The sequence below is a fragment of the Ranitomeya imitator genome, chromosome 3 (assembly GCF_032444005.1).
Source record: "Ranitomeya imitator isolate aRanImi1 chromosome 3, aRanImi1.pri, whole genome shotgun sequence".
In the NCBI taxonomy this organism is placed as follows: Eukaryota; Metazoa; Chordata; class Amphibia; order Anura; family Dendrobatidae; genus Ranitomeya; species Ranitomeya imitator.
Window position 1 is genome coordinate 101522326 of NC_091284.1, and position 14033 is coordinate 101536358.

The following is a 14033-nucleotide window of genomic DNA, read 5'->3' on the forward strand; positions in this document are numbered from 1 at the left end:
AAACAGTGGAAACCCCTCAATTCTAACTCCAACACTAACCCCAACACACCCCTAACCCTAATCCCAACTGTAGCCATAACCCTAATCACAACCCTAACTCCAACCCTAAGGCTGGAGTCACACTAGCGAGTTTTCCGGACGTATGAGTGCAGAAAATACGTCCGTAAAACACGCCTAACAAACGTCCCAATTATTCTCTATGCCCCTGCTCCTATCTGCCGTAATTTACTGATCAGTATTATACGGCTTTCTACGGCCGTAGAAAATCGCAGCATGCTGCGTTTGTCACCGTATTGCGCAAAAAAAACGCCAATGAAAGTCTATGGAAGCCAGAAAAATACGGATTAGACACGGACCAGCAGTGTGACTTGCGAGAAATACGCAGCGGTGTTAGAGAGAAAAGCCGGCAATTCAGTGCGGTGTACAGTAAAATCACACTGACAGCTTACAGTAGAATAGGTAGAATAAATGTGTACACATAGAATAGGTATATCTATATATATATATATATATATATGTCAGTGAGACACATATATGTATATATATTATTACTTCATACAGCGCGAGATAGCTTTAAAGCCGGTAATTCAATTGCCGGCTTTTGCTATCTCCTTCCTAAACCCGACATGATATGAGACATGGTTTACATACAGTAAACCATCTCATATCACCTTTTTTTTGCATATTCCACACTACTACTGTTAGTAGTGTGTATATGCAAAATTTGGCCGTTCCAGCTATTAAATTAAAGGGTTAAATGGCGGAAAAAATTGGCGTGGGCTCCCGCGCAATTTTCTCCGCCAGAGTAGTAAAGCCAGTAACTGAGGGCAGATATTAATAGCCTGGAGAGGGTCCATGGTTATTGGCCCCCAATGGCTAAAAACACCTGCCCCCAGCCACCCCAGAAAAGGCACATCTGGAAGATGCGCCTATTCTGGCACTTGGCCACTCTCTTCCCATTCCCGTGTAGCGGTGGGATATTGGGTAATGAAGGGTTAATGCCACCTTGCTATTGTAAGGTGACATTAAGCCAGATTAATAATGGAGAGGCGTCAATTATGACACCTATCCATTATTAAGCCAATACTAGTAAAGGGTTAAAAAAAATACACAAACACATTATTAAAAATTATTTTAATGAAATAAAAACAAAGGTTGTAGTAATATTTTATTCTACGCTCAATCCAATCACTGAAGACCCTCGATCTGTAACAAAAAAATCATAATAAACCAACAATATCCATACCTTCCGCAGATCTGTAACGTCCAACGATGTAAATCCATCTGAAGGGGTTAAAATATTTTGCAGCAAGGAGCTCTGCTAATGCAGCATTGTTCATGTCTGCAAAACCCCGGGGAATGAAGGTAAAGTAGGTCAATGACCTATATTTACCTTCATTTGCGGTGAGGCGCCCTCTGCTGGGTGTTCCTAGATCGTGGGAACTTTCCTAGAAAGCTCCCAGGCTCGAGTTCATATGAGGACAACCAGCAGAGGGCGCCTCTTATGAACTCGAGCCTGGGAGCTTTCTAGGAAAGTTCCCACGATCTAGGAACAACCAGCAGAGGGCGCCTCATCGCAAATGAAGGTAAATATAGGTCATTGACCTACTTTACCTTCATTCCCCGGGGTTTTGCAGCAAGGAGCAAGGCTGCATTAGCAGAGCTCCTTGCTGCAAAATATTTTAACCCCTTCAGATGGATTTACATCGTTGGACGTTACAGATCTGCGGAAGGTATGGATATTGTTGTTTTTTTTTTTGTTACAGATCGAGGGTCTTCAGTTATTGGATTGAGCATAGAATAAAATATTACAACAACCTTTGTGTTTATTTCATTAAAATAATTTTTAGTAATGTGTTTGTGTATTTTTTAACCCTTTACTACTATTGGATTAATAATGGATAGGTGTCATAATTGACGCCTCTCCGTTATTAATTTGGCTTAATGTCACCTTACAATAGCAAGGTGGCATTAACCCTTCATTACCCCATATCCCACCGCTACACGGGAATGGGAAGAGAGTGGCCAAGTGCCAGAATAGGCGCATCTTCCAGATGTGCCTTTTCTGGGGTGGCTGGGGGCAGGTGTTTTTAGCCAGGAGGGGGGCCAATAACCATGGACCCTCTCCAGGCTATTAATATCTGCCCTCAGTCACTGGCTTTACTACTCTGGCGGAAAAAATTGCGCGGGAGCCCACGCCAATTTTTTCTGCCATTTAACCCTTTAATAGCTAGAACGGCCAAATTTTGCATATACATACTACTAACAGTAGTGTGGAATATGCAAAAAAGAGGTGATATGAGATGGTTTACTGTATGTAAACCAGGTCTCATATCATGTCGGGTTTTAGGAAGGAGATAGCAAAAGCCGGCAATTGAATTACCGGCTTTAAAGCTATCTAGCGCTGTATGAAGTAATAATATATATACATATATGTGTCTACTGACATATATATCTATATCTATATATATAGACAGTATATGGTTTTTTTTTTTACACATGGATCCCTTGTATAGCCGTATGTTGGTTTTGCAAGCCTCCGAGAAAAACACGCAGTACGGATGCCATACGGATTACATACGGAGGATGCCATGCGCAAAATACGCTGACACACCCTGCCTACGGAGGAGCTACGGACCACTTTTTTGGGGACTTTTCAGCGTATTACGGCCGTAATATACGGACCGTATTGTCTTACGCTGAGTGTGACTCCAGCCTAACCCTAAGTGTTATGGCTGGCAATCAGGCAACACAGTGTGCAGTAATCAGCGCACATACAGAGATCTGGCAATAACCAAAAACAATAGGACGAGCTCTGAGACGTGGAATCTCTGTAGACTGCAGTACCTGATCTATCCTCACACAACTATAAGCAGCAGTGGATTGCGCCTATCACTACCTATGCAACTCGGCACTGCCTGAGGAGCTGACTAGCCTGAAGATAGAAATACAAGCCTGACTTACCTCAGAGAAATACCCCAAAGGAATAGGCAGCCCCCCACATATAATGACTGTTAGCAAGATGAAAAGACAAACGTAGGAATGAAATAGATTCAGCAAAGTGAGGCCCGATATTCTAGACAGAGCGAGGATAGCAAAGAGAACTATGCAGTCTACAAAAAACCCTAAAACGAAAACCACGCAAAGGGGCAAAAAGACCCACCGTGCCGAACTAACAGCACGGCGGTGCACCCCTTTGCTTCTCAGAGCTTCCAGCAAAAGTTAATAGCAAGCTGGACAGAAAAAACAGAAAACAAACTAGAAGCACTTATCTAGCAGAGCAGCAGGCCCAAGGAAAGATGCAGTAGCTCAGATCCAACACTGGAACATTGACAAGGAGCAAGGAAGACAGACTCAGGTGGAGCTAAATAGCAAGGCAGCCAACGAGCTCACCAAAACACCTGAGGGAGGAAGCCCAGAGACTGCAATACCACTTGTGACCACAGAAGTGAATTCAGCCACAGAATTCACAACAGTACCCCCCCCTTGAGGAGGGGTCACCGAACCCTCACCAGAACCCCCAGGCCGACCAGCATGAGCCACATGAAAGGCACGAACAAGATCTGGGGCATGGACATCAGAGGCAAAAACCCAGGAATTATCTTCCTGAGCATAACCCTTCCATTTGACCAGATACTGGAGTTTCCGTCTAGAGACACGAGAATCCAAAATCTTCTCCACAATATACTCCAATTCCCCCTCCACCAAAACAGGGGCAGGAGGCTCCACAGATGGAACCATAGGTGCCACGTATCTCCTCAACAACGACCTATGGAATACATTATGTATGGAAAAGGAGTCTGGGAGGATCAGACGAAAAGACACCGGATTGAGAATCTCAGAAATCCTATACGAACCAATAAAACGAGGTTTAAATTTAGGAGAGGAAACCTTCATAGGAATATGACGAGAAGATAACCAAACCAGATCCCCAACACGAAGTCGGGGTCCCACACGGCGTCTGCGATTAGCGAAAAGCTGAGCCTTCTCCTGGGACAAGGTCAAATTGTCCACTACCTGAGTCCAGATCTGCTGCAACCTGTCCACCACAGATTCCACACCAGGACAGTCCGAAGACTCAACCTGTCCTGAAGAGAAACGAGGATGGAACCCAGAATTGCAGAAAAATGGAGAGACCAAGGTAGCCGAGCTGGCCCGATTATTAAGGGCGAACTCAGCCAACGGCAAAAATGACACCCAATCATCCTGGTCAGCGGAAACAAAACATCTCAGATATGTTTCCAAGGTCTGATTGGTTCGTTCGGTCTGGCCATTAGTCTGAGGATGGAAGGCCGAGGAGAAAGACAGGTCAATGCCCATCCTACCACAAAAGGCTCGCCAGAACCTCGAGACAAACTGGGAACCTCTGTCAGAAACAATATTCTCAGGAATGCCATGTAAACGAACCACATGCTGGAAGAACAAAGGCACCAAATCAGAGGAGGAAGGCAATTTAACCAAAGGCACCAGATGGACCATTTTAGAAAAGCGATCACAGACCACCCAAATGACCGACATTTTTTGAGAAACGGGAAGGTCAGAAATGAAATCCATCGAAATATGTGTCCAAGGCCTCTTAGGGACCGGCAAGGGCAAAAGCAACCCACTGGCACGTGAACAGCAGGGCTTAGCCCTAGCACAAATTCCACAGGACTGCACAAAAGCACGCACATCCCGCGACAGAGATGGCCACCAGAAGGATCTAGCAACCAACTCCCTGGTACCAAAGATTCCTGGATGACCGGCCAGCACCGAACAATGAAGTTCAGAGATAACTTTACTAGTCCACCTATCAGGGACGAACAGTTTCTCGGCCGGACAACGATCAGGTTTATTAGCCTGAAATTTCTGCAACACTCTCCGCAAATCAGGGGAGATGGCAGACACAATGACTCCTTCCTTGAGGATACTCGCCGGCTCAGATAACCCCGGAGAGTCGGGCACAAAACTCCTAGACAGAGCATCCGCCTTCACATTTTTAGAGCCCGGAAGGTATGAAATCACAAAATCAAAACGAGCAAAAAATAACGACCAACGGGCCTGTCTAGGATTCAAGCGCTTGGCAGACTCAAGATAAGTAAGGTTCTTATGATCAGTCAAAACCACCACGCGATGCTTAGCACCCTCAAGCCAATGACGCCACTCCTCGAATGCCCACTTCATGGCCAGCAACTCTCGGTTGCCCACATCATAATTACGCTCAGCAGCAGAAAATTTCCTGGAAAAGAAAGCACATGGTTTGAACACTGAGCAACCAGAACCTCTCTGTGACAAAACCGCCCCTGCACCAATCTCAGAAGCATCAACCTCGACCTGGAATGGAAGAGAAACATCAGGTTGACACAACACAGGGGCACAGCAAAAACGACGCTTCAACTCCTGAAAAGCTTCCACGGCAGCAGAAGACCAATTAACCAAATCAGCACCCTTCTTGGTCAAATCGGTCAATGGTCTGGCAATGCTAGAAAAATTACAGATGAAGCGACGATAAAAATTAGCAAAGCCCAGGAATTTCTGCAGACTTTTTAGAGATGTCGGCTGAGTCCAATCCTGGATGGCCTGAACCTTAACCGGATCCATCTCGATAGTAGAAGGGGAAAAGATGAACCCCAAAAATGAAACTTTCTGCACACCGAAGAGACACTTTGATCCCTTCACGAACAAGGAATTAGCACGCAGTACCTGGAAAACCATTCTGACTTGCTTCACATGAGACTCCCAATCATCTGAGAAGATCAAAATGTCATCCAAGTAAACAATCAAGAATTTATCCAGATACTCACGGAAAATGTCATGCATAAAAGACTGAAAAACAGATGGAGCATTGGCAAGTCCGAACGGCATCACCAGATACTCAAAATGACCCTCGGGCGTATTAAATGCCGTTTTCCATTCATCTCCCTGCCTGATTCTCACCAGATTATACGCACCACGAAGATCAATCTTAGTAAACCAACTAGCCCCCTTAATCCGAGCAAACAAGTCAGAAATCAATGGCAAGGGATACTGAAACTTAACAGTGATCTTATTAAGAAGGCGGTAATCAATACACGGTCTTAGCGAACCATCCTTCTTGGCTACAAAAAAGAACCCTGCTCCCAATGGTGACGACGATGGGCGAATATGTCCCTTCTCCAGGGACTCCTTCACATAACTGCGCATAGCGGTGTGTTCAGGTACGGACAAATTAAATAAACGACCCTTAGGGAATTTACTACCAGGAATCAAATCGATAGCACAATCACAATTCCTATGCGGAGGTAGGGCATCAGACTTGGACTCTTCAAATACATCCTGAAAGTCCGACAAGAACTCTGGGATGTCAGAAGGAATGGATGACGAAATAGACAAAAATGGAACATCACCATGTACTCCCTGACAACCCCAGCTGGTTACCGACATAGAGTTCCAATCCAATACTGGATTATGGGTTTGTAGCCATGGCAACCCCAACACGACCACATCATGCAAATTATGCAGTACCAGAAAGCGAATAACTTCCTGATGTGCAGGAGCAATGCACATGGTCAGCTGGGCCCAGTACTGAGGCTTATTCTTGGCCAAAGGTGTAGCATCAATTCCTCTCAACGGAATAGGACACCGCAAAGGCTCCAAGAAAAATCCACAACGTTTAGCATAATCCAAATCCATCAGATTCAGGGCAGCGCCTGAATCCACAAACGCCATGACAGAATACGATGACAAAGAGCACATTAAGGTAATGGACAAAAGGAATTTGGACTGTACAGTACCAATAACGGCAGAGCTATCGAACCGCCTAGTGCGTTTAGGACAATTAGAAATAGCATGAGTAGAATCACCACAATAGAAACACAGTCTGTTCAGACGTCTGTGTTCTTGCCGTTCTACTTTAGTCATAGTCCTGTCGCACTGCATAGGCTCAGGTTTACTCTCAGACAATACCGCCAGATGGTGCACAGATTTACGCTCGCGCAAGCGACGACCGATCTGAATGGCCAAGGACATAGACTCATTCAAACCAGCAGGCATAGGAAATCCCACCATTACATCCTTAAGAGCTTCAGAGAGACCCTTTCTGAACAAAGCCGCTAGTGCAGATTCATTCCACAGAGTGAGTACTGACCACTTCCTAAATTTCTGACAATATACTTCTACATCATCCTGACCCTGGCATAAAGCCAGCAGATTTTTCTCAGCCTGATCCACTGAATTAGGCTCATCGTAAAGCAATCCCAGCGCCTGGAAAAATGCATCAACATTACTCAATGCAGAATCTCCTGGTGCAAGAGAAAACGCCCAGTCCTGTGGGTCGCCGCGCAAAAAAGAAATAATAATCAAAACCTGTTGAATAGGATTACCAGAAGAATGAGGTTTCAAGGCCAAAAATAGCTTACAATTATTTCTGAAGCTCAGGAATTTAGTTCTGTCACCAAAAAACAAATCAGGAATCGGAATTCTTGGTTCTAGCATCGATTTCTGATCAATAGTATCTTGAATCTTTTGTACATTTACAACGAGATTATCCATTGAGGAGCACAGAGCCTGAATATCCATGTCCACAGCTGTGTCCTGAAGCACTCTAATGTCTAGGGGAAAAAAAAGACTGAAGACAGAGCTAAGAAAAAAAAATGCTGTCAGGATTTCTTTTTTCCCTCTATTGGGAATCATTGGTTTGGCTCCTTGTACTGTTATGGCTGGCAATCAGGCAACACAGTGTGCAGTAATCAGCGCACATACAGAGATCTGGCAATAACCAAAAACAATAGGACGAGCTCTGAGACGTGGAATCTCTGTAGACTGCAGTACCTGATCTATCCTCACACAACTATAAGCAGCAGTGGATTGCGCCTATCACTACCTATGCAACTCGGCACTGCCTGAGGAGCTGACTAGCCTGAAGATAGAAATACAAGCCTGACTTACCTCAGAGAAATACCCCAAAGGAATAGGCAGCCCCCCACATATAATGACTGTTAGCAAGATGAAAAGACAAACGTAGGAATGAAATAGATTCAGCAAAGTGAGGCCCGATATTCTAGACAGAGCGAGGATAGCAAAGAGAACTATGCAGTCTACAAAAAACCCTAAAACGAAAACCACGCAAAGGGGCAAAAAGACACACCGTGCCGAACTAACAGCACGGCGGTGCACCCCTTTGCTTCTCAGAGCTTCCAGCAAAAGTTAATAGCAAGCTGGACAGAAAAAACAGAAAACAAACTAGAAGCACTTATCTAGCAGAGCAGCAGGCCCAAGGAAAGATGCAGTAGCTCAGATCCAACACTGGAACATTGACAAGGAGCAAGGAAGACAGACTCAGGTGGAGCTAAATAGCAAGGCAGCCAACGAGCTCACCAAAACACCTGAGGGAGGAAGCCCAGAGACTGCAATACCACTTGTGACCACAGAAGTGAATTCAGCCACAGAATTCACAACACCTAAGGGTATGTGTCCACGTTCAGGATTGCATCAGGATTTGGTCAGGATTTTATGTTAGTATTTGTAAGCCAAAACCAGGAGTGGCTGATAAATACAGAAGTGGTGCATATGTTCCTATTATACTTTTCCTCTAATTGTTCCACTCCTGGTTTTGGCTTACAAATACTGACATAAAATCCTGACCAAATCCTGATGCAATCCTGAACGTGGACACATACCCTAAGGCTATGTGCCCGCGTTGCGGTTTTGTGTGAGATTTTTCCAGTGTTTTTTGTGCGGATTTCACCTGCGGATTCCTATTGAGGAACAGGTGTAAAACGCTGCGGAATCCGCACAAAGAATTGACATGCTGCGGAAAATACAACACAGCGTTCCCGGCTGTATTTTCCGCACCATGGGCACAGCGGATTTGGTTTTCCATAGGTTTACATGGTACTGTAAACCTGATGGAATACTGCTGCGGATCCGCAGCCAAATCCGCACCGTGTGCACATAGCCTAATTCTAAAGGTATGTGCACACGATGCGGAAAACGCTGCGGATCCGCAGCAGTTTTCCATGAGTTTACAGTTCAATGTAAACCTATGGGAAACAAAAATCGCTGTACACATGCTGCAGAAAAACTGCACGGAAACGCAGCGGTTTACATTCCGCAGCATGTCAATTCTTTCTGCGGATTCCGCAGCGGTTTTACAACTGCTCCAATAGAAAATTGCAGTTGTAAAACCGCAGTCAAATGCGCAGAAAAAACGTGGTAAATCCGCCATAAATCCGCAGCGGTTTAGCACTGCGGATTTATCAAATCCGCTGCGGAAAAATCCACAGAGGACCAGAATACGTGTGCACATACCGAAACCCTAACCCTAACCCTAACCCTATTCTAACCTTAGTGGGAAAAAAAAAAAATTCTTTATTTTATTATTGTCCCTACGTATGGGGGTGACAAAGGGGGGGGGGGTCATTTACTGTTTTTTTTTATTTTGATCACTGTGATAGGTTATATCTCAGTGATCAAAATGCACTTTGGAACGAATCTGCCGGCTGGCAGATTCGGCGGGCGCACTGCGCATGCGCGCGCCATTTTGGAAGATGGCGGCACCCATGGAGAAGACGGACGGACCCCGGGAGGATGGGTAAGTATGATGGGGTGGGGGGGAGCATGGAGGGGTGGGGGGGAGCACGGGGGGTGGATCGGAGCATGGGGGGGGGTGGATCGGAGCACGGGGGGGGTGTCGATCGGAGCATGGGGGGGTGGATTGGAGCACGGGGGGTGGATCGGAGCACGGGGGGTGGATCGGAGCACGGGGGGTGGGATTGGAGCACGGGGGGAGCGGACAAGAGCACGGGGGGAGCAGAGCACAGGACGGAGGGGAGCCGGAGCAGTGTACCAGACAGATCGGTGGCTTGGCGGGGGCGATCGGTGGGGTGGAGGGCAGACCAGTGTTTCCAGCCATGGCCGATGATATTGCAGCATCGGCCATGGCTGGATTGTAATATTTCACCAGTTATAATAGGTGAAATATTACAAATCGCTCTGATTGGCAGTTTCACTTTCAACAGCCAATCAGAGCGATTGTAGCCACGGAGGGGTGAAGCCACCCCCCATGGGCTGAATTACCACTCCCCCTGTCCCTGCAGATCGGGTGAAATTGGAGTTAACCCTTTCACCCGATCTGCAGGGACGCAATCTTTCCATGACGCCACATAGGCGTCATGGGTCGGATTGGCACCGACTTTCATGACGCCTACGTGGCATCAAAGGTCGGGAAGGGGTTAACGACCGCTGATACGCCTTTTAACGGCAGCAGTTAAGAGGATGTCATCGCATGAAGATGGGAGGCCCCAGACTCGGACCGCCCCTGGGTGAGTATAATTTAACTTGTTTTTCTTATCTTTTAGGTTACATCGGGGGGAGGGGGAGGTTTATCTACAGCATTACAGAATGAGGTAGATAAGCCCCTAATGGCGGTGACTGCAGATTATATGTGCAAAATGAGGTGACCGATTCTCTTTAAGTACAAAATTGGCTCTGTCACTGAGGGGATAATGATAGATGAAAGAGGGAGTGCTTGTTTTTATTCCTTTACCACTCTCTTTTACATCTTTCAGGTACCCATTTTGGACTACGTTGGGATCTTCCTGTTTCTTTTTCATTATTAAATTGGTGAATGAGGTGTGGGGGTATTTTTAAAAATAAACTTTTTTAGTGTGTTTTTATTTTTGATAACTGGGTTAGTAATGGAGGTAATTGATAAACGCTTCTCCATTACTACCCCTGGGCTTCATGCCAGCAGACATTACAAAGCTGACATCAACCCCATAAACAATTACCCCGATTGTCACCGCACCAGGGCAATCAGGGTGAGCCGAGCCAAAACACCAGAATTAGCACATATAATCGACGTGCCAATTCTGGGGCGGCTACAGTCTGGTATTTTTAGGCTGCGAAGGGCCAGATTACCATGGACCTTCCCAGCTCATATCAGCTCACAGCTGTCTACTTTGCATTTGCTGGTTACCAAAAATTGAGGGGAACCAACATCATTTTTGTTAGAGTCCACCATTTTTTTTTAATAACCAGCAAAGGCAAAGCGGACAGTTAACAGCTGATATTAAAGGGAACCTGTCACCCCTAAAATGGAAGATGAGCTAAGCCCACCAGCATCAGGGGCTTATCTACAGCATTATGTAATGCTGTAGATAAGCCCCCGATGTATCCTGAAAGATGAGAAAAAGAGGTTAGATTATACTCACCTGGGCAGGCGGTCCAGTCCGATGGGCGTCGTGGTCCGGGGCCTCCCATCTTCTTACGATGACGTCCTCTTCTTGTCTTCACGCTCCGGCGCAGGCGTACTTTGTCGGCCCTTTTGAGAGCAGAGCAAAGTACTGCAGTGCGCAGGCGCCAGGAAAGGTCAGAGAGGCTCAGCGCCTGTGCACTGTAGTACTTTCCTCTGCCCTCAACAGGGCAAAGTACGCCTGCGCCGGAGCCGCAGCTTGAAGACAAGAAGAGGACGGCATCTGATGAAGATAGGAGGCGCCGGACCGGACCGCGACGCCCATCGGACCGCCCCTGGGTGAGTATAATCTAACCTCTTTTTCTCATCTTTTAGGATACATCGGGGGCTTATCTACAGCATTCCAGAATGCTGTAAATAAGCCCCTGATGCTGGTGGACTTAGCTCACCTTCCATTTTGGGGTGACAGGTTGCCTTTAATAGGCTGGGAAGGTCCATGGTTATCTTGCCCTCTCCAGCCTGATGATAATAATAATACTTTATTTTTATATAGCACTAACATATTCCGCAGCGCTTTATCATCGCTGTACCCGATCGGGCTTACAATCTCAATTCCTTATCAGTATGTATTTTGGAATGTGGGAGGAAACTGGAGTACTTGGAGGAAACCCACGCAAACACGGAGAGAACATACAAACTCTTTGCAGATATTGTCCTTGGTGGGACTTGAACCCAGGACTCCATTGCTGCAATGCTAACCGCTGAGCCACTGTGCTGCCCTGATAATATAAGCCCGCAGCTGACTGCTTTCCCTTAGCTGCTTATTAAAAATAGGGGGGACCTCATGTAATTTTTTTTAAAATATTTTTTTCATTTAACCCCTTCACGACATGCGCCGTACATGTACAGCGCATGTCCTGTTCCTCCCTTTGATGTGGGCTCCGGCGCTGAGCCCACATCTTTCCCGGTACATGTCAGGTAATGACATGTGCCCCTTACAGCCGCAGGTGGAATTGCCGAAAGTGCGTCACTAATCCCGCCCATCGGCACCCGTGTTCGTGGGTCGCCGATGGGTTGGCATGACAACCCAGGGTCTGCAGGAGACCCCTGTGGTTGTCATTACCGGATTGCTATGAGCGCCACCCAGCGGTCGGTGCTAACAGCAAGTCAGCCTGTGTGTAGCAGAGGCGATCATTGAAGCATGCAAAAAGTAAAAAAAAAGTTTTTAAAATTTTTAAAAAAATATAAAAGTTCAAATCACCCCCCCCCCCCTTTCAAAATAAAACATTTGAGAAAATAAAATAAAAAATACACATATTTGGTATCGCAGCGTTCACAATCGCCCGATCTATCAAGCTATAAAAAGAATTAATATGTTCGGTAAACAGCAAAGAGAAAAAAAAAAAGTCAAAACGCCAGAATTAAGTTTTTTTGTAAAGTATAAATTACCCTCTTTTCTCACAAACGTAAATAATAAAATGTAAAAAAATAATAAAAACACCTCATATTTGGTATTTCTGAATGTGGAGTTGCCCAAACTAAGAAATATTGAAATATTTATCACCGAAGCGAGAAAAAAATATTAAAAACCCCACAGGATTGTCACAGCTCCCACAAAGAAGCATGACGGAGTCCAGTGTGCCCCAAAATGTTAAAAAATGGAGAATGGTCGGTCCCCGAGGGGTCAGTCAGCCCCCGGCCCTCAGGTGCAGCCCCCCACCATAGGAATGAGCCCTGTCCTGCTGTGCCAGCTCCTCTCGGGCTCCATGGCCACAAGCTCCACAGCTCGGCATCATTATCTGCCTGTCATAACAGCTCCATTGTTCTTCCCCGCCAGCCAATCACAGGCCCCCATGTTATTACAGCCGTATAAATAACGCATCCGCCGCCCCCCGTCTGTACACCGCTCCTGTCGCCGTGCATCTCCCAGTTACTATGTTATTATCGGGGCTGCCCACTTCCGAAGCGGGCGGGCGCAGGCGTGTTTAGCTGCACAGGTGGGCGCCCGGCGACTCTCAGCCTGGGATGGTTTTTTTTTTTCTGTGTTTGATGTTCAGTCTCCGGATTAGAAGTGGATCGGGCGGGCAGGTCACTGGGAGCCGCCTCCTCCTGCTCCTCACTCCTGCGCTCTTGTCATCTCTCGCTCTCCGTGTCTCGCTTACTTCCTCCAGGCTTTCTGTCGGTTCCTTCCCCGGAGAATGAGCTCTTCCTCCCTGGGCACTGACACTCTCCCCGGCAGCAGAACGCAGGAGGGCAGCATGAAGGTGAAGCAGAGCGGCGGGCAGGTGGTGGCAGCGGGCGGCGCGGAGGAGCAGCTGCTCAGGAAGCCGCACATCAGTCCGGAGGACGTGCTGCTCCTGCAGAAGATCACAGCCGGTCAGTGCCTGCCGTGTGTCCCGGGCTCAGGCCCGTTATGGCCCGTGTATGTGGGCATCTGCCCGACCTGTTGAGGGGGAGGATGACCCCTGGGGTGGACCGGGGGAGGGTGAGGGGTCTCTGCTGTGTAGCTCCAGGGCTATGTGGGCACACGGGTGTCCCAGACCCACTGTGCCCATCTCCCCTTTCTAGTTTTCCTCTGCACCCTCCACGAGCTGTAACTTTCCTGTTTTTGCCCCGTAGACCTGTCCTAGGACTGTACCGTACTCTTATCATTACCCGTCGGGCGCCGTCCAACTTTCTCATCACTTTATATTCCACTTTGTCAGGGCACATAAAACCCCCAACGTGATTCTGCCATTTATTTACTGCATGGGGTCAATGTGAAAAGTTTCCTCCGTCCCCCACTGCGATGTCACGTTTAATTATTTCATTTTTTTTTTTTTTAAATATTGTGGGATTGGGAGGTCCACAAACATGGCAGACTCCGGGGCCTTCAGTAGGA

General features: G+C 46.9%; 1 protein-coding gene across 1 annotated transcript in view; it reads left to right on the forward strand.

Moving 5' to 3' along the window:
* The first annotated feature begins 13053 nt into the window (after positions 1-13053).
* UNC119 (unc-119 lipid binding chaperone) overlaps positions 13054-14033 on the forward strand; it is a 74369-nt gene continuing 73389 nt past the window's right edge. Inside the window, exons 1-2 of the mRNA XM_069761235.1 lie at positions 13054-13149; positions 13324-13528. Coding sequence (XP_069617336.1) covers positions 13351-13528 — 178 coding nt within the window. The 5' untranslated portion in view covers positions 13054-13149; positions 13324-13350. The remainder of the gene's footprint in view (positions 13150-13323; positions 13529-14033) is intronic.